Below are 19,698 nucleotides of genomic sequence, written 5' to 3'. Positions count from 1 at the left end.
GCTGTAAGAGCACCACACGCAGGTGGACTCCAAACGACTGTGCGGCTTTAGGGGCAGGTAGTTATTTTTAAAGGTTCTGAAAAGGAAAACCCCCATTCTACAACAGACTGTTGTTTGGAATTTTCTGCTGTTCTTCCTAGATAAAATGTTGCTTTCTAGTTTGCTTTAGCCTGTTTGAAGAATGATGAAGATAAACTTAGCTGTATGACCTTGCAGGCCAGAGACCAGATATGCCCACAATCTCAATAGCATGCCAGGTGCACTTTTTTTTTTTTTAATTAGATAGCACTGTATTGTTTTTAAGGCCAGCATCGAGATAACCACTAAGTGTACATAGGGCTGGCTCTTTAATTAAAAAAAAAAAAAAAAAGGAAGTTCTGCCTGTAACCTTGCTTAGAATTTGAATTCATCCTATTTCAGCATCATCTTATTACACCTTGGAAGCAGGCGGGCACACTTCTGGACACCAGACTAAGAGGAGGATTACTGCTTGCCCAGGATCTGAGGAGGTTTGAAGTGAAATAAGAAATTAAGAATATACAACTCATGTAAAAACTGCTGTTTGAATTTTAAACCCTGCTAAGGCAATTTTCCTGTGCCTGGGACCATAACCTTAGGAGATTAACTACTGAGCTCTTCTTCTGCAAGATAGGGCCACATTCCAGTGTCCAGCAGGATGTCAATGGGAACGACCCTGCAGGCTGACCCCAGTTTTTAGAATATAGTCTTTAGGATTTAGAATTTAAAACAAAGGAAAATTCCTGAGTTCCCGAGCGGTTGGATGGTGCAGGGGGAGAATTTGGAGAGACTTGCTTTGTTCATCACGTGATGGGCTTAGGAAGGTTGAATTCAAATTCTAAGTAAGGTTACAGGCAGAACTTTTTTTATTAAAGAGCCAGCCCTATGTGCACTTAGTGGTTATCTCGATGCTGGCCTTGAAAAACAATGCTATTCTATCCAATTAAATAAAGTGCACCTGGCATGGTATTGAGATTGTGGGCATATCTGGTCTCTGGCCTGCAAGGTCAGACAGCTAGGTTTGTCTTCATCGTTCTTTGAGCAGGCTAAAGCAAACTAGAAAGCAACATTTTATTTAGGAAGAACAGCAGAGAATTCCAAACAACAGTCTATTGTAGAATGGGGGTTTTCCTTTTCAGAACCTTTAAAAATAACTACCTGCCCCTAAAGCCGCACAGTCGTTTGGAGTCCGCCTGCGTGTGATGCTCTTGCGGCTGCCCTAGCCAGTTATTTCAATAAATTCTTTGCCTGCTTTTTTTAAATTAATCATCAGCCTCTGGTGGTCTTATTCTGAACCCAGGATTCAACCCCACAACATGAAGGAGCAGAGGATATCTCAATGCGAAAGCCAACACTTAAGCGGACCCAGCACTAACACTGACTACCTCCCTTTCCTGCTCTGCTCTGGCCCATTTCGGGGAGGGGTCCAGAGGGCCCAGCGGGAAGAGCTCACTATGGCTAGGAGAGCACCCGAGTGGAAAAGGGGGGCGGCAAGCGACTCGCAGCACAGCCACGCCCTCTACCATTTTGATTCACAAAATGGTGACCAATGGGGAATGCTGGGGCCTGCGCGCGCACGCGCGCTGGCTTCCAGTTGCGGAGGTTGTGGGCGTGTCCGAGGGAAGAAGATGGCGGCAGAGAGGTAAGCACCAGGGATTCCGCCTACGGTGGCGGGTGTAGCTCCCAGCGGTGGGAGTGGATGGGAATCCTTCCCGGGAGTGCATCCCCCCTACTCTCGCCCTGATGAGTGTGTTGTGTGTACGGCGCCACGCTATTGACATGTGTACGTGTGTACATTTCCCACACTCACCTTGCTGCGTGTGCATTTATCAATTCTGCCTTGCTGTGCGCGCGGATGTGTGCATTCCCCACTCTTTTGCCCTGCCGTTTGGGTGTGTGTATGAGTTCCCCATAATCTCGCCATGCTGTGTGTGTGTGTGCCCGCGCGCGCGCGCACATTCCTTACAACTGCCGCGTGCCTTAGTGTACTTTCTAAACAATTTTCCCTGCCGTAAGTGTGCATGCCCAACACTCTCATCCTGCAGCTTGTATGTATTCCTTACACTCTTGCTTTTCCATGTGTGTGTATTCGTCACTCTCTCATCCTATGTGTATTACATACACTTTCATCATGTGTGTATGTATTCTCCACTCTTGTCCTACCTTGTGGGAGTGGGTGCATTCCCCACACTCTCACCCTACAAAGAGTGTGAATTTCCTCCTTCTGTGTGAGTATTAAACTCTCACCAAGCTGTGTGTGCGCACTAATCCTGCTGTGTGTTCATTCCTCACATTTTACCCCTTTTGTGCGTGTTTTTGTGCCTTCCCCAGACTCTCACTCTGCTGTGTGTGCATTTCCTACACTTTCACCCTGCCATATGTTTATTCCTGCCTTGTCTTTGTTCATTCCCCACACTCTCCTTCTCTTGCCATTTGTGTGTGTGCATTCCTGCACTATCACCCTGCCATGGTTGTGTGCATTTTCCACACGCATCCTGCCATAGTTATACATTTTCTACTCTCGCCCTGCTGTGTGCATTCCCTATCGCCACCCTTCCCTGTGTGTGCGCATTTCCTGCACTCTCGTCCTGCCATTTGTGTGTGTGTGTACAGGAAGTTCACAAAAGTACTCTGGATTCTTTTTTCCATTTCCTCTCCTGTAGGAAAAAGAAGGCCTTTTTCCACAAGAAAATTTCTGACATAACACACCAGAAGGTTAACAAGATATCCATGTATGTCAGAGTTCTGAATTTTTATTTTTCCTCTTTGCTTGTGCCATCTCATTTTTCCAAATAGATTATCTGTATCTGTGTAACAAATATTATTATAAAGTTAATAGTGAAAAAATAAAATATTCTAAAGGATATGTCAATGAGCTGATAATTGAATAGTTCTCTCACATCATCACTAATCCATGCCTGTCTCCCAATATATTTTCATCATACAATATACATTTTAACAAGTTTCTCAGGTGACTCTATTACACTCTAAAGTTTAGAGTCTAAACGTTGAGAGCCACCACTGAGTTTGTCATGTTAGGCTAATCCTATGCTGAGGTAACAACTTCTAAACCTCAGTGGATTAACACAGAGGAGGTGTATTTCTATCACAATAATTGGCCAACATGTGTTGAGAAGGTCAGGGGTGAGAAGGCCCTGTTTCCCATAGTCCGTCAGGGATACTGGCTGACAGAGGTTTCACAACCAGAACATCGTTGGTCACTGGCAAGGGGAGGGTGTCCTGGAAATCTCACTCACTCTTGTAAAGTAACTTTAGAAGTAACATATAAATCACTGCTGTGCACAGCTGATTGGCCTAAGCTGATTACATGGCCTCACCTAACAGCAAGGATTGGGGGTGGCTATGAGTCTAGGAAGTAAGTATAGTTTTCTGTGTGCTCAGAGGGAGTGTATATTATAGAGTGGGACAAAAGAAGCTATAAGAAAAATATTCATAAAAATTCAAGGGGAATGCCTTTCTAAAGTACTAAAACCTAAAATTAGAAGTGACAAGTGTAGATACCAGAAAATTAGGTATCTATGAAGCAAAGCAAGATTGAATGTGTGCCCTTTGCTTGTTTTCTCTGTGAAACCATCTTGAGGATCTTTGTGTCTCCAGAGCAGTCTTCAAGGTTATGGCAGCCTGGTGAATGCTGGTGGGGCTGGATTCCGGCTGGAGTGAGATGAGGGTGCAGGGGCTCACTGTGGCAGTTTTACAGACAGCTGAATCCATCCCCTGGTGCTCTGAGGTTTAGAAGGACTCACCCCAACCACACTCATCTCCAGAGTGTCTGGCTTTGGCTTCTCTGCTCCAGCCTGCAGCAGGCACCAGACCCTCCTAGGCTGATGGCCAGGCAGTCCTGGACATACTAGTACTAACCTGGAGGACGGTGACTGGCCCCATCTGAAGGCAGAGCACTTTGCCTTTCCCTCCTCTGTTTCTCTTTTGGAGAACTTTGTAGGGGAGGAGATAAAGCCCCCATTTCTAACTGCTAACTTTGCTTGGGATCATCTTTGAGCAAGAAGATGTCTGACCTGGGCTTGAACTGGTAACTTGGGGCTGAAGCAGAAGGGGCTGACCCTCAGAGTACAGTGAAGTGCCCCCACCTCCGACAAGACCACACACATCGCTCCCTTACCCACCTTACCCAGACTCCCAGAAGGGCCTCGGATGTGTCCCAGCCTGTTTGGATGGTTCTCTGGTGACGACCTGTGTGTGTGCCTGGCATAGTGCCCATGATGTCTGCATCAGCCCAGAGGCACCAGGAGATATGCCATGTCCTGAGGGTAAAGACTACTAATGTTTTTGCTTTAATTTTGCTACTCCAACTTTTGTTTGCTTACTACTATTTGCCTATACAGTATATTAAATATTAAATATACATTATATATTTTTCCATTCCATTATTTTGAACTTTTATGGATAATTTTAGAGCCTGAGAAAAAGCATGAAACTGGATTCTGTGCTTTGAAAAAAATCCCATCTGAGGTTTTCCTTTTAATATGATTTTTAAAAAATATATATATTTTATTAATTTTTTACAGAGAGAAAGGGAGAGGGAGAGAGAGTTAGAAACGTCGATGAGAGAGAAACATCGACCAGCTGCCTCTTGTACACCCACTACCGGGATGTGCCCGCAACCAATGTACATGCCCTTGACCGGAATGGAACCTGGGACCTTTCAGTCCGCAGACCGATGCTCTACCACCGAGCCAAACCGGTTTCGGCATCCTTTTAATATGATTTTAATGCATGTACATACTGTGGACATATTTCTACATTCCTCCTTTGTGTTTTCTATTTACCATGTGTTTTTTCTTTGTGTCCTTTTCCTCCTCGCCTTTCCTGCTTTTGTTTGGCCAATGGCGTTTTCGTTGGTATTTAGGGATTTATATATCCTATTTTTAATCTTTTAGTGTTTATCATAAGAATTTATTAAAGTTATCTTTTTTTATATTTTAAACAAAATTGTGACTGTCTCCAGCTTTTCTTTCTTTCTAAAAAAATATGTATTTTATTGATTTTAGAGAGGAAGGGAGAGGGAGAGAAATAGAAACATCAGTGATGAGAGAGAATCATTGTCTGGCTGCCTCCTGTATGCCCCCTACTGGGGATCGAGCTTGCAACACAGGCATGTACCCTTGATCATAATTGAACTTGGGACCCATGTCTGCAGGCAGACGCTATATCCAGTGAGCCAAACCAGCTAGGGCTAAATCAACAGATATTTAGGTAATAGTTGGGAACACATTATAATTGCTTTCTTTTATCAATAGGATGATCTGATTTAGATCCTAATAAAGTACTTTAGGTTTCTCTTGAATATTCTCAGGCATTTTTTTTTTAAATGGAACTAAAAGAATAAATCAGCTAAAATAAAAAGAAACCACTTATGAACTTACCTGGAAAATACTGAATTATCAGTCATTGAAATGATAACATGTGTATTGTATTCTTATATTTTCTCTCTCTTCCATGTCTTACAGAGATCCAGGAGAGGGAAGTTTGTAGCAGAACTGGAAGTAGAAGCTGCTGGAAGCCAGTGGCTTTTACATTTTGGAAAGGATTATATTCTGTGATGAAATCAAGACAGATGTCCCTGGCTGGGAGTGGAGGGCATTTGAGAGCATTAAGAGGAGAGCTCAGGGTTTGCAGGTCCTTCCTGAGCAGAGAGATGATTATTTCTTCCATTCAGGACCCAAGGGAGACTCTGTGGTATGCTCAGGTAAGCTGGGCACCTAGTCTTGCCAAATATTCCCCTACTCAGAATTTAATAGAGGCAGGAGGGACAAGGGAGCTAGATACTTTAAATGAGTGTCTTGTCCCTAATCAGTGTGGAGACATCTAATGACAGTGGAAATCTACTTGCGATCAGGTGCTAGCTAACACCATAGGATGTTTGTACAGCTATTGGAGATGAGGATCCCCAATAATAATTTAAGTGGGTATCCCACCAACATGCCATAGTTATATCTCAAGGTCATTTTATGTTCACTTAAAGGTAGTTTTAAAATGCAGCATTTCTAATATGCGAGCTAAGATCCAATTGTTTGCTAGACCTCCTATTCAAAGTTTAAGTAACAAAGGAAACAAACCCTTATAGAGTGTTTCATGAATATCACAAGCTATTTTACAACTGTCCTCTGAATTGATGAGTTCTTAAGAACTCAAGTAGTTGCAAGCCCTAGGTCCCACAGAGGACAATTCTAAGAATATATTTCAGGAATATGTGTGCTAGAAACCTCTTATTTGTTTCCCTGATCTACTTTTCCTCCCTGCTTGGTGTCTATGTAAACTACATCAAAGGTCTTCCTGGCCCTTTGGCTTTTAGTTTGGCCAAAGGGAAATACCCAGTAGGAGATAGAAAGGAGGGAAGAGTGAGGTCATGTATACCCCCCATCCTGGATTCTCCCTGATTCTCTTTAAGGCCTCTGTAAGCTGACTACATCCCTATGATCACAGCTGCTGTTAAGTGGCCCATACCGTACAGCTGTCGACCATTCCAGTAAGCTCTCACTGCTCTCACTTTCTTTACCCTGCTCCTTACTCTCACCTCTACTCCTACTCCTCCCCGCCTCCTCTTCTTTTCCTAGAGGTAGTAACACCATATTACAAGCTGAATTGTGTCACCTCTAAATCCATACGTACAAGTCCTAACCTTCCCAGTACCTCAGAATGTGACTGTATTTGAAGTTAGTCTTTACAGAGGGAATCAAGGTCAAACGAGGTCCTCAGGGTGGGCCCTAATCCAATGACTGGGTTCCATATAAGAAAAGATTAGGACAGAAAGGCACAGAGGAAAGACCATGTGGAGTCACAGGGAGGTGGCCTTCTATAAGCCAAGGAGAGAGGCCTCAGAAGAAACCACGCTGATGACACCTTGATTGTGAGAAAATAAATTCCGTTGTTTAAGCCACCAGGGACTTTAATGTGGCAGTCCTAACAGACCATGATCCTCCTACTCTTCTGCTCACAGCTTGGGAAAAATTCATTATTAAGCCCCTTATACCATCCATTTTGAGTCTCACTTATTTCCTGCTTGGACCTTGAAGTGATCCAGTAGGAGTGTATGTGATACTTGCATATTTGTTCTTACTATAAATTTCCATATAAGGTAGACTCATAAACATAGGCATCCAACATTCACCCCTCTCCTCCACAGATCCCCTACTCTAGGATTCCCAATGCTGTGTCCAAGAGATTATAAAAACAGGAAATATGACATTAATGCTGAAACAAGGGAAAGCTGCTTGCTATCCTTGCCCCAAAATCTTCAAGTATTTCTGATAGAGGTAATACTGAGGGAAAGAGCAAAGCATAAGTTTAAGGACTGTTATAATACCCACAAAATATCCTACTAAACCCAGCCCAACTTATAGGGGCAAGAAGGAATTCACCAGGAGTCAGAACATTGACACCACCCAGGTTTTTCCTGGGCCTGCGTCAGCTTTAGTAATATTAAAGGCACAATGCAAAGTTACTTGCTTTGAAATTTAGAAACAAATTTTATTTAAGATCTGAAATACAGTTCCTAAAATATCAACTTCTCCAGAAAACCGTGGCTACACAATAATGCATTGCCTCTATCATGTTAGAACGTGCATTAGACTCAAATACAAAAACCATGAGACAAACCACCATCCTTCAACAATTTGAGCAAAGATAGAATGCCTAAGGAACAACATAGATGGATTTGCAGAGGATGGGCTGTTTTACTTCAAGCACCATTAAAAAAAGAGCACAAATGCATGGGTTTTCAGGTATATACATTAAGTTGAACCTTTGGCACTAGGAATCAGGGCATTTTTATCACATAGCATTAACACATAATTAGAAAATTGTGTAGTGTCAAAGGGATAGAACCACCAGCATTCAAGCAATGTTGTCAACTATGCAAGAAAATGTTCTACTGAATGTTTCTTTTTTTGTGTCTAATTACTGCATACACTGGTAGCAACTTTGAAATGAGAAAAGGAGCTTGTACTCCTCCTTTTATTTTCTGTTTAAAACAAAACAGAAAACTGAAATATAAGCCCTGTTATACATTAACAATTTTAAAGGACATCAATTATACAAGAAAAAGACTAAGAACAAAAAGAGTGTTTACAGATACCAGACATGATACTGAGCGGTCAGTAGACCCTCACAGGGCTTTGCGGTGGTACTCAGCCGAAGCTACTTTGTAATCACTGGCAGTAAACAGAGATGCAGCATTCTTTGCCAGATATTTTAGGAAATCATGCAAATAGCCCAACAATAATGCGAGGCTCTTCTCATCAAGGGGTGTATATGCCAGCATTGCTCCGATTCTTACGAATAATCTCAGTAGGTGTGGTGCTCCATAAACCTGGGACATGGGCGCATCAGGGTGAGCCAAGAGGATTTCAGCATACTGGGGCCTCTCAAATTTGTAGAGCAGCTGAGTGCCCAACATCACATTGAAGTATTCTTTTATTCCTGCAACCACTTCATTCACTGCGTACTCCTTATTGTCGACATTTCCCTGTGATTTCTTGCAGCTTGCATACTCTTCTAGAATGGCATCGACATTTTTCTTAGCAGGGAGTTGAAACAGCTGCTTCTGCCTGGTAACTAAGTCCCAGTCCTCAACAAGCCATGGTTTTAATTCTTCAGGAATCTTCACTTTAACTTCCATTCTATTCTTAAATGCATCCTCACTTTCAACAGTGGGGTCAGCCCGAGCTCTTTTCTTCCGAGGTGGCTGAGGGGCTTCGCTGGTACTGCCACCATCCCCGTTTCCAGGAGTCTTCTGCTTGTTCTTTCTGGTCTTCCTCACGGATCCAGAAGGGGGATTCTCTGCAGAGCGACCCCCCCATCTGCCTGGGAGGGCTGGTTCCAGATTCTTCTGCTGTGGACCAGCTGTCTTCTTTCCTGATGAGGCCCCTCTCATCTTACTTCTCTGCATATTGCTTCTCGTTGGTTTTTTGAAGTTGTCTTCTTCTGCAGATTGTTGTCCACGAGTTTGAGAACCCTGCTTTCTGGAACTCATTCAACCCTGTTTTTATTTCAACCACTGTAATATATAAAGTATTTTACATGGTTGTTTTCGATAGTGACCTTTAACACACTATGCTTCATAAAGGCCCATTAAGGCCCAGTACATGCTGGGAATCTGAATTTCAAGTACTATTTCAGAACCATTTCTAAGTGACTTTACTACCCCCCTCCCCTTTATCCTCATTACTGCCCACTACCTCATTAGACCTGCCTCTATATATATATATATATATATATATATATATATATATATATATATATTTAATATTACCCAAAAGACAGGAAAATAATTTTGAAGAAGAAAATAAATTAAGTGGGAAAGAAACTACAAAAGGCAGTGGAATTGAAATTCAAGACTTTTCAACAGGAAGAATGACACCATGAAAGAAATAAGAAAGATGTACTTAACTGGAGGCAAAATGAGTAACCATATAGGTTTCTGTAGATGTCCAGGTAGGCCTGAACTAAAATGATGAGTCAAGAGAAACTGAATACAGAATTTGGTAAATGAAGGAGAGGGAGGAGTCAAAAATGGCTCTGCAATTTAAAACCTGGGTAATTAATGAATTAATAAAAGCACTGACTTTTAATGGTTACTTTGGAATCAGCAATAAAATAGGGAATATATATACCCCACATCTTTATTATTCAGCCATAAAAAGGAATGAAATCTTACCATTTGCAACAGCATGGATGGACCTAGAGGTTATTATGCTAAGTAAAATAAAAGACAAATATCATATGATTTCACTCATATGTGGAATCTAAAAAACAAAATCCACGAATGAAACAGGAAGAAACTCATAGATGCAGAGGACAAACTGATGACTGTCAGATGGGAGGGGGTGGGAAAATGGGTGAGAAAGGTGAAGTGGATCAAGGAAGTACAAACTACCAGTTAATAGGGAATATAGTCAATGACTATGTATGGTGTCAGATGGGTAGTAGACTTATGGTGATCACATCGTGAGGTATATATACATGTCTAATCACTATAATTAAAAAAAAAATAACAAGGTTAGCACAATAATAGCTATACATAGACTATTTTGGAAGCAAACAATAAATGGTACATGATACACTTTCATCATAGCCTGTTGGAGGAGAAGATAAATTGGTGAAGGGGAAGTCAGTGATGACTCCAGGTACTGAGAATGGGTAATTAGGTCATTAGTATTATCCCTAAATGAGACTGCATCCAGAGGAAAAAATGGATTAGAGAAGAAGTTCAGTATTGGATCTATTAAATGTGAGGTGTGCAGTAAACATATTACTTTAAAGCTCAGGTGAGAGGCCAGAGCCAGAAATGAAGATCTGAGCCTAATCACTACACATATGGTAGCAGAAATTAGGAGAATCAACAAAATCATTCATTGGAGAGAGGAAGAAAAACTGAGCCAAGTATGGGATTCTTGGGGAAAAACCAAACACAACTAGGAAAGAATATTTAAGGGGTGAGCAGAGAGATACCACAGGTGAAACAAAATGGTCAAAGTAGCCATTGGGAATTAGGAGAATGTTGTTTTGGAAGCCAAAGAAGTTGAGTTTTAATAAGGAAAAGGGACAATCTATAGTATAAAATGCAGAAGCAAGGGCTAGTAAGATGAAAAATAGTATTCTAAGATTCTTATGGTGTGACAAATAACAATTGTGTTGACTTACATAATCCTTTCTTCTTAGTCTTCTAAGAACCTCAGGTGCTTTCCCAGGTGGAATTTTACAGAGCTTCTGAGAAGGTATGGAAGGATGAGGTGGGAGACAACCTAGAAAGGAAAGCAAGTTTCTGCAATGAAGATGAATTTTTGTGAAACACAGAAAAAAAATTTAATTATAAACACGTAGTTTACAATTGTGGTATCAGAGAAAAATATAAGTTCTGCTGTTAGACATACTTCTATTTTAATTAGGCTCCACTATATAGGAGTTGTCAGGCCTTAGGCAAGATATGTAAGCTTTTTCTCATCTATGGAATGTGGCAAATTACTTATAGCCTTCATAGGTTCATGTTAAGAATTTCATAAATATGTGATTAAACAGCTAGCACAGTACCTTGCAGGAATACCTGCACATGCAAACAAGTACACAAAGATGTTCATTGCCGAAATACCTAATTATTCTTCAATAGGGAAATGGCAATTTATTTTTATTTTTAATCCTCACCCGAGGATATTTTTTCATTGACTTTTGGAGAGAGTGGGAGAGGAAAAAAACAAAGAAAAATCAGTGTGAGAGAAACACATTGATTGCCTCCTGCATGAGCCCTGACCAGAGCCAAACAGGCTAGGGTGGGAAATGGCAATTTAAGTTAAGTATGCACACTATGGAAGAACATTCAAATGAATTAAGCAGAGATTCATGTACTGACATGGAAAGATGTTCAATTACATATTACTAGATGCCCGATGCATGAAATTCATGCAAGGGGCTAGGCTTCTGCCCACCCCAGTAGCCACCTCAGCCCTTGCAGCCCCAGCTTCATCCAGAAGGACATCTGGTCTAATTAGCATATTATGCTTTTATTATTATACCGTGTTTCCCCAAAAATAAGATATCCTCCGAAAATAAGACCTAGCGCATGGAAAGATAAGACATCCCCTGAAAATAAGACCTAGTGCAACTTTGGGAGAAAAAATTAATATAAGACACTGTCTTATTTTTTGGGAAACAGGGTAGATTAGGTAAATAGGCAGATTGCATAATAGGTACAAAAGGATCCCAAAGAGACAGTACATGGAGAGAAATAAGCATCAGTCTCAATTCTAATATAGTGTGATCCAATTTCTGTTTTAAGTCAATGTGTTTAAGTGCATAGAAAAAATATCTTGATGGAGAAATACCAGACTATTAAGGTCAGGGTAACCTCTAGGAAAGAATGGGGGATGGTAGACCAGGTTTCTCTGATAAGTACAACTTTCACCCACAGAAAAAAGTCCTCTAGCCAACCTCTAGTTCTTAAGACAACATGGGCAGGTATCAGGGAAATCCTGAGTGGAAAATAAAGAAGCAAGAAATGCTAGAAAACTACAGCCCTGAATCAGGGAAGCCAGTTATTGAGAATAAAGGCTTGGTGCTAGTGCTTTCATTAAACAAATGATATCCTGTAACTCCATGATCGGCAAACTGTGGCTCGAGAGCCACATTTTGCTCTTTGGCCCCTTGAGTGTGGCTCTTCCACAAAATACCACAGCCTGGGCAAGTCTATTTTGAAGAAGCGGTGTTAGAAGAAGTTTAAAAAATTTGGCTCTCAAAAGAAATTTCAGTCATTGTACTGTTGGTATTTGGCTCTGTTGACTAATGAGTTTGCCCACCACTGCTCTAACTGAAAGGGCACAAAGTTCTGAGCAGAAATTAAATGGCAACTGTGAATGGGCCTCAGAGAGCATCAAAATCTGTGAATACAGAAGATGACCCTCTGGGAATCTGTGAAGTATCAGTGACCAGTGTGGCATGACATTATATTGTAAACTATCATGCTTACAAAATAATTTTTCTAAAAAAAAAAAAAATTGTGACCGAGACATGGTTAAGTAATGTAGGTGAAATTAAAAAACCCCACCTGGGGCTAATATAGTATAGAGCTTCCATAAACAAGGGAATAGTTGACCTATAAATTAGAGAAAATAAGTGGGCCAGTGCCAACCAGACTAAAACACAGTAAAGCCAGATTGGACAGTAAACTATTTTGGAAGCCACATTGGTCATCTGCAATTCCTTAGTGAGGATGAACTTAAGAATGATAGCTGAACATATTGGCATTATGTGTGTATGCATAAAACTACAAAAAGAATTCTACCTGGCTCTCTAAGTGGGTGAGTTCCGTCATTCTCTACAAATGCTTCTATCATTTATATAAAGTCCCAAGTTAAATGAAATATCTGATACTGTACAGAAAATACCTGTACCACTAGTCAAGGTTTGTGCCCAGTGAATAAAGCCAGAGAAGCAGCCTCTCTAAAGAATTGTCTCAGTACCTTTATTTTCACCTGAGTATCCTACAGATGAAGCAATTATTATTACCTGTGAGCCAGAAGCCAGGCATCAAAGGTAAGGAATACCATCCTTTTGATTGACTGGTTCCTACTTGCCACAGAAGTTTATGGATAGCCTTACTCAAGGCACTGCACTCTACCTCTATGGACTGGTAACAGATGTGCTGGGCACATCCTTCGTTTAAAAAGTTGGCACTTTACAGCGCTTTATTTTGAAGCAATACTTATGTCCCCAGTGGGTATATTATAGTGAATCAAAGTGAAATGATTCAACTAATGGAGGGAAATGGAGACACAATTTAGGGATAAATTGTCAAATATTTTTTTACTTGTCTTCTATAGGTCAAGCTCAGGCATTATGAAAACATATCTGTGTGTTTACCTGAATTTTCTATCTTAATTTTTTGTGTAAATATTCATTTAAATAGAGGTGAGCTCCTACTGGATATCAAATCTCAGATCTTCCCTTTAAAAAAAATTTGCTATTTCCACCCCCCTCAATTTATCCTATAATTAAGGCATTTCATATTATTCCTGTAAGTTTCCCAGATGCAAATTTAGTGGGTCAAGAGGTAATATGTTGCCAAATTACTTTCCCCAAAAGTTTTACCAATTTCCCATCTCACACTTTGGTCAAATAGCACTGGCTAGCTATTTGGCTATCTCATTTAATTTGTAAATTTGGTAAAAAAAACAAAACAAAAAAAATGGGTTTGCATTTCTTTATTAATGATGTTCTAAACATTTAAAAAATGTCAATTGGCCATTTATATTTTAGCTCTTGCTCTTGGCCATTCTTTCTTTAAAAAATACTTATTGAAAGTATTACATATGTCCCCCTTTCCCCATTGACCCCGTTATTAGTGATTCCAACACTTATAGCTCAGACATTTTACGTCTGATGTTAAGATTAAGTTTTATATGATGTAAATATGTAGTTTTTCCTTTCAAGTTTAAAAATTAAGATGGCATCCTTTTATGGATTTTATATTTTAATTCCTTAATCTACCCAGAATTTATTACATAAATTATGGACTGAAAATCTATATACTTTGCCCTAACTTATTTTGTGGCACCATTTATTGAGTAATCTTTCCTTTACATACCTACAAATACCAAATACCACATCATTCTATAATTTCTACAGAGCATAATTTTACCAGTTCCATATTAACATATACAACACATTTTAACCAGTCCTCAATCAATACTTCATTATTACAGAAATGCGGTAATAGTCATCAGTATACAGATATATTAAGAGCATTAGGAAGTGGAAACTGTTCCAAGGATTTGCTAATTTCTTTGATGAGATAGAGGCAAATTGCTTTGTAAAGAACTGCTTTAATTTGTACTTCCAGCAAAAGTGTAAAAGTTCGTTCACCCACACCTTCAGCAACACTGGATAAACATCTTAAAGAAAAATTTGTTGTTTTTTTTTTTGGGGGGGGGGGGTGCAATATAAAAAGGTATTTTATTTGAATTTGTGTGATATTGAGCATTTTTTTCATATATGTAAACATTTTTTTCTTATGTATACATTTTTGGCCCCTTTTCTACTGGGTTGTTTCTTTTATTGATTCCTAATGATTAAAAACTAAGTTTCTTTGGTATGTTGGAAATATTTTATCCAAACTGTCAATGTGTCAACCTTTTCATTTGTGAACTTTGGCATTTATGTCATGCCTAGAAAAAATGCTCCCAAAGTGGTTTAAAAATAATTTCCTATATTATCATTATTATTATTTTTTACAGCTTCTTCCTTATATATAACAAATTTTCCCAATATTGGAGTCCATCCTTTCCCCACTGATCTGATATGCTATTATAACATTCTAAATTCCTATAGGTATATGGGTCTTTTTTTTAAGGTACTCTCTTCCTAGTAATTTTTTATTATTCAATTAAAATATTTTTATTGATTTCAGAGAGGAAGGGAGAGGGGAAAAGGGATAGAAACATCAATGATGAGAGAAAAACATTGACTGGCTGCCTCCTACATGCCCCACAGTGGCGATCGAGCCCAAGACCAGGGCATGTGCCCTGACAAGGAATTGAACCGTAACCTCCTGGTTTATAGATTGACACTCAACCACTGAGCCACACCAGCTGGGCTGATTATTAAATTTTTAAAGTTATCACTGTTTCTAGGTTATCTATTCTGTCACAACAATATGTCTGTTCGCACACCAGTTATCACATTGGTTTAATTATCACAGTTTAAAGCCATAAATGTTGCCCTGGAGCAGGGGCGTGGGATATTCCAATGGCCCTTGTTTCTGCTAAGGGCCATTGGAATATTTATAACACCATTCACTTAATATAGACTTCTGTTGCTATGAAAAAAAAGCTCCTAGCCGAAACCGGTTTGGCTCAGTGGATAGAGCGTTGGTCTGCGGACTGAAAGGTCCCAGGTTCTATTCCGGTCAAGGACATGTACATTGTGGGCACATCTCCGGTAGGGGGTGTGCAGGAGGTAGCTGATGGATGTCTCTCTCTCATCAATGTTTCTAGCTCTCTATTCCTCTCCTTTCCTCCCTGTAAAAAAAAAAATCAATAAAATATATATATTTTTTAAAAAAGCTCCTAGATTTATTGAATTTCAAGTGTGTCCTGTGGTTACTTTGGCAGGGCCAAATCAAATGATTTTGCAGGCCTTACACAGCCAGACATTCCCCACCTCTGCCCTAGGGTAACATTTGTAAATCCAAGGATGTTCCACACAATATTATTTGAAGTATAAAAACGCTGGACTTTAGCTAGAGGACTATCAATAGCGATTTGGCAAAATAAAAGGTTTATCCATAATATGGACTATCATGCTAGTTAAAGGAACGCCACTATGAAAGGAATAGAATTCTATGAATGGATATGAAGACATCCCAAACAATTTGGTTAAAAATAGCAAGTTGCATCCTAGCCTGTTTGGCTCAATGGATAGAGTGCTGGCCTGTGGACTGAAGGGTCCTGGTTCGATTTCCATCAAGGGCAAGCTGGATCCCCAGCCCTGGTTGGGGTGTGCCAGGGAGACAACCAATCAACGAGTCTCTCACATGATGTTTCTGTCTCTCCCTCTCTTTTCCACTTTCTCTAAAAAATGAATGGGAAAACATCCTCAGGTGAGGATTAACAACAAAATAGCAAGTTGCAAAACAGTACCTATAGTGTGATACCATATTTAAGTAAAACAAAACTATATATATATATATATATATATATATATATATATATATATATATATATATATATATATATATATATATAATTTCCATGCACATTTTAAAACAGGTATATAACTTAGAGATCTAGAAGGAAATAGAACTGATAATAACTGTTAATTCTGGGAAGAGTAAGAGAATTGGGGTAGAGAGAAAGAAAACCTAAATCTACCCTGCAATATTTAAAATTTTTATAAGGAGAATGTATTCACATTATCAATTGTGTGACTAAAAATTTATATTGAAATATACATATTTAATCCACAATGTTTTTCTGATCTATTCTTACCATGGATTTCACATATAGTTAGGCTTTTAATTATCACAGTGTACCATATATTTTGTAGGCATAGCATTCAGACTGATTCCATCCCTCCTTATAAAGTCTTGCCCATCCTCAAAGGCCAGATCAAGTTTCTTTTTCTCCTGGAGTCTTTCTCCATTTCCAGCTACTCTGGCTCTTGCCTTCTCGGAGCCCCTATTGGCCTAACAGTCTACCTTCCTCTCTTTATCCCTTAATCATTCTAAAACAGTGTCTTGAAAAGGGGTTTTGTGTCTACCCATCTATTGAATGTTTTCCACCAGGTAGTGCCCTCCTCTGCAACTTCGAGTTCAGAAAATAAAAATATAAAAGGAATATATAGTGATTCCAGAAGTAAATGAAACTGTTGAGACAGATAACCTTCCTTCATCTCTCTTCATGTAAGTGATGGGTCATTCAGAAATGCAGACTTCAAATACTAACATTTTTATGTATGGGTGTGTAAAAAAATGAGTATTAACAACATCTCCTAAAGTTTGTTGGAATAAACCTTTTAATTCACCTATATGTGTCACTTGCATTGATATCAAATCTCTCCTGGATCTTGTATCACAGATTTTTTTGAATTTGAGACAAAGGAGGAATAATATAAAAACTGCTAGTAGACTGAATATGGTTATAATTTGCTGGATAAAATTATAGTTTCCGGAAATTCCCTTATCAATAGACTCAATATCTTTCTGGATTGTTAGGATGAATCAAAATTTATAATTTCAGAATTCAGTTCTTACCGCTTCTGGGAAAATCAGGAGAGAAACCAACAGTATTGTAATTTATTTATTTTTTTACAATTCTAAAAAGAGGTACCGATTGCTTTTAGAAGTGTACCCAAAGAACTAATAGAACCATAATTATTAATAAATCTAACACTTAACTAGTGTCAAGCATTGTCCTGATACTTTATATGTAATCCTCTTAACAATCCCATGAAGTAGGAACTATTATTACCTTTATTTTACTTTTGAGGAAATTTAGGAATAAAGTGAATCAGTATCTTGCCTAAGATCATACAATTAAGTGATAGAGCCAGGTTTTAAATTCAGGAAGTCAGTATTTGTTCTTAACCACTAAATTATGCTGCATACTGGATGTCACAAAGAAAAACAATACATAAATGTATGGAACTATTAGGGATCAACTGTAGTATCTTTTGTTAATGAATATAAGATTGCACAGCCCTCTGTTTTTTAGGTACTTTATGTACTGGAAGCACCAATGGACTCAGCTCCATCTTTCCCTTCTTAGACTGGAGTGCATTCCCTGATGCTTACTAATATTTAAAATATTCCTGGACAGTAAAGAAGGTTATATGGGAATTATCTTGTTTGAGAACAGAGGCCAGGAAAAGGGAGGCACTTACCCAAGATTCTGTAATCAGGATCAGGCCTTCTGATCCTTACTATGCAGCAAACTTAGCTTTTCTGATAATGGCCTAGAAGGTCAAACAAGGGGACAAGAAAGGACACAAAAAAGATATGAAAAGATGGTTTTCTTCTCCTCCACCAAGCATTGCATTTTATCACACACAAAGGACAGCAAAGCTGATAAATAATGTACAAGTGTTTCTTTTTCCTTCATTGTGGTTACATTTTCAAATTTAGTGTACATTTATCCTGATTTTTGAGAAAGTAATTTGTTTTTTTTTTTTGTTTTACTTTTTATTAAGGAAAATTTCAAATGGTTAAAAATGTAGAGGGAATATTATAAACCCTTTCAAATCTATCATCCAGCTTCAACAATTACCAACTGAAGGCCATCTTGTTTCATCCCTAACCCCACCCACTGCTCTCCACAAGTCCGATTTTTTTAAAGCTCACAAAACAGCTGACCTTCTGTATTTTATTATGGAAAATTTCATACATATATCAAGGAAGACAATAGTATAAGGAACCCTATATGCCCATCACTCAGCTTAAACGATTATTAACTTAGGGCCAATTTTGTTTTACTATACCCCTCCCCACTGCTGATTATTTTGAAACAAATCTTAGTCATCAATGTATTTTGAAGCCAATCCCTGACATTTAAAAAATTTAATCTTATTTTCATTTATATCTCTGTAAGAAAAAAGACAATTTGAAAACAACCACCATACCATTATAACCTCTAAAAAAATCGTCATCAATTCCTTAAAAACACATCAAATATCAAATCCATCTTCAAATTTTCCCGATGCATTTGAAACAGCTTTTTATTTTAATGGTGTGTTCGAATCAGGATCCAAACAAGGCCTACTCATCGCATGTGGTTCATCTCCAGCTCGCTCTCCTTTTCCATCTTTCTCCCCCTCCCCCATTTTTTTTAAACTTTTCAATATGGAAAATTCCAACCCCCGCTATTCTGAGCTAATTTCCAAATAGTACATTATTTCATCAGTGAAGATTGATATATCTCTCTATGGCTCTAATTTCTTCTAGGAAAGAAATCAATGGGCAAGAAAAGCACTGTAATGAACGAATTTACATAATTTATGTTTTTTTCTCATTCTGTTACGCGGATTTTTCTCTCCACAATAATAGTTACTATTTTTTATAGCTAGGCTTCCTATTAAATACCTTATACTCCCTTACATACAGTACACGCTTCTGATGTACACGCTTCTGAGGCACACGTCTCTTGAGGTAAAGACTTATTATCACCATTTCACAAACATGGAAACCGAGACACAGAAAGAACAGGAGTCAGCCCGAGCTGGGCGTTGGCGTCGGAACCTGAATTCAGCTTTGCCCTACCCTGGAACCATTAGTTAATCGTTTCTGTATACAGGGCGAGAAGCGGAAATAGTCAACCCTTTCTCCCCATCCCCACCCTGAAACCTGAAATGGGAAATCCACTTCTTCCCAGCAGCGGACGTGTGATCTCCGCCGTCCCTCCAACAGCCATAGTAAAGCCAGGTTTCTCTGGCAACTGATATCCATAGGCAGACACGTCATCCAGGAGGCGGGCTTATGCCCCTCAGCCAATCACAATCGTCTTGTCTAAGTTTTAGAATGTTCCATAACCAAATGATTGGACAAGGCCCATCACGTCACAATGATACTTCGCCGCAGTAAGGGGGCGGGGGGTGCTAGCAACCTGCTTCTTCACGGTTAAGGATTGAAGCAAACCAGTAGCCATCCTTCTTCAGTGTGGG

At 39.2% G+C, this 19,698-nt stretch overlaps 1 protein-coding gene and 1 long non-coding RNA gene across 4 annotated transcripts; one reads left to right on the top strand and one right to left on the bottom strand.

The window, feature by feature from the left end:
• Nucleotides 1-1,590: 1,590 nt before the first annotated feature.
• On the top strand, nt 1,591-7,640 carry LOC311615237. 2 transcript variants are annotated; one of them, XR_014793746.1, is made up of 3 exons: nt 1,591-1,660; nt 2,682-4,304; nt 5,505-7,640. It is a non-coding gene; the product is annotated as an uncharacterized lncRNA (long non-coding RNA). The 2 variants fall into 2 exon arrangements; XR_014793747.1 differs by having other exon boundaries at nt 1,642-4,304.
• On the bottom strand, nt 7,500-19,690 carry MORF4L2 (mortality factor 4 like 2). Of its 2 annotated transcripts, none has more exons than XM_084870517.1 (4): nt 19,382-19,690; nt 17,926-17,997; nt 10,699-10,799; nt 7,500-9,052 (listed from the first exon to the last, which is right to left on the bottom strand). In XM_084870517.1, exon 4 carries the CDS (start codon nt 9,026-9,028, stop codon nt 8,162-8,164), a length of 867 nt encoding a protein of 288 aa, XP_084726643.1. In that variant the 5' UTR covers nt 9,029-9,052; nt 10,699-10,799; nt 17,926-17,997; nt 19,382-19,690; the 3' UTR covers nt 7,500-8,161. The 2 variants fall into 2 exon arrangements, with proteins under 2 accessions (XP_084726643.1, XP_084726644.1); XM_084870518.1 differs by having other exon boundaries at nt 19,374-19,472.
• Between the last annotated feature and the right edge of the window lie 8 nt (nt 19,691-19,698).

This window comes from Pipistrellus hanaki (assembly GCF_964339955.1).
Source record: "Pipistrellus hanaki genome assembly, chromosome: X".
Lineage (NCBI taxonomy): Eukaryota > Metazoa > Chordata > Mammalia > Chiroptera > Vespertilionidae > Pipistrellus > Pipistrellus hanaki.
This window is presented reverse-complemented; position numbering and strand designations above follow the sequence as displayed.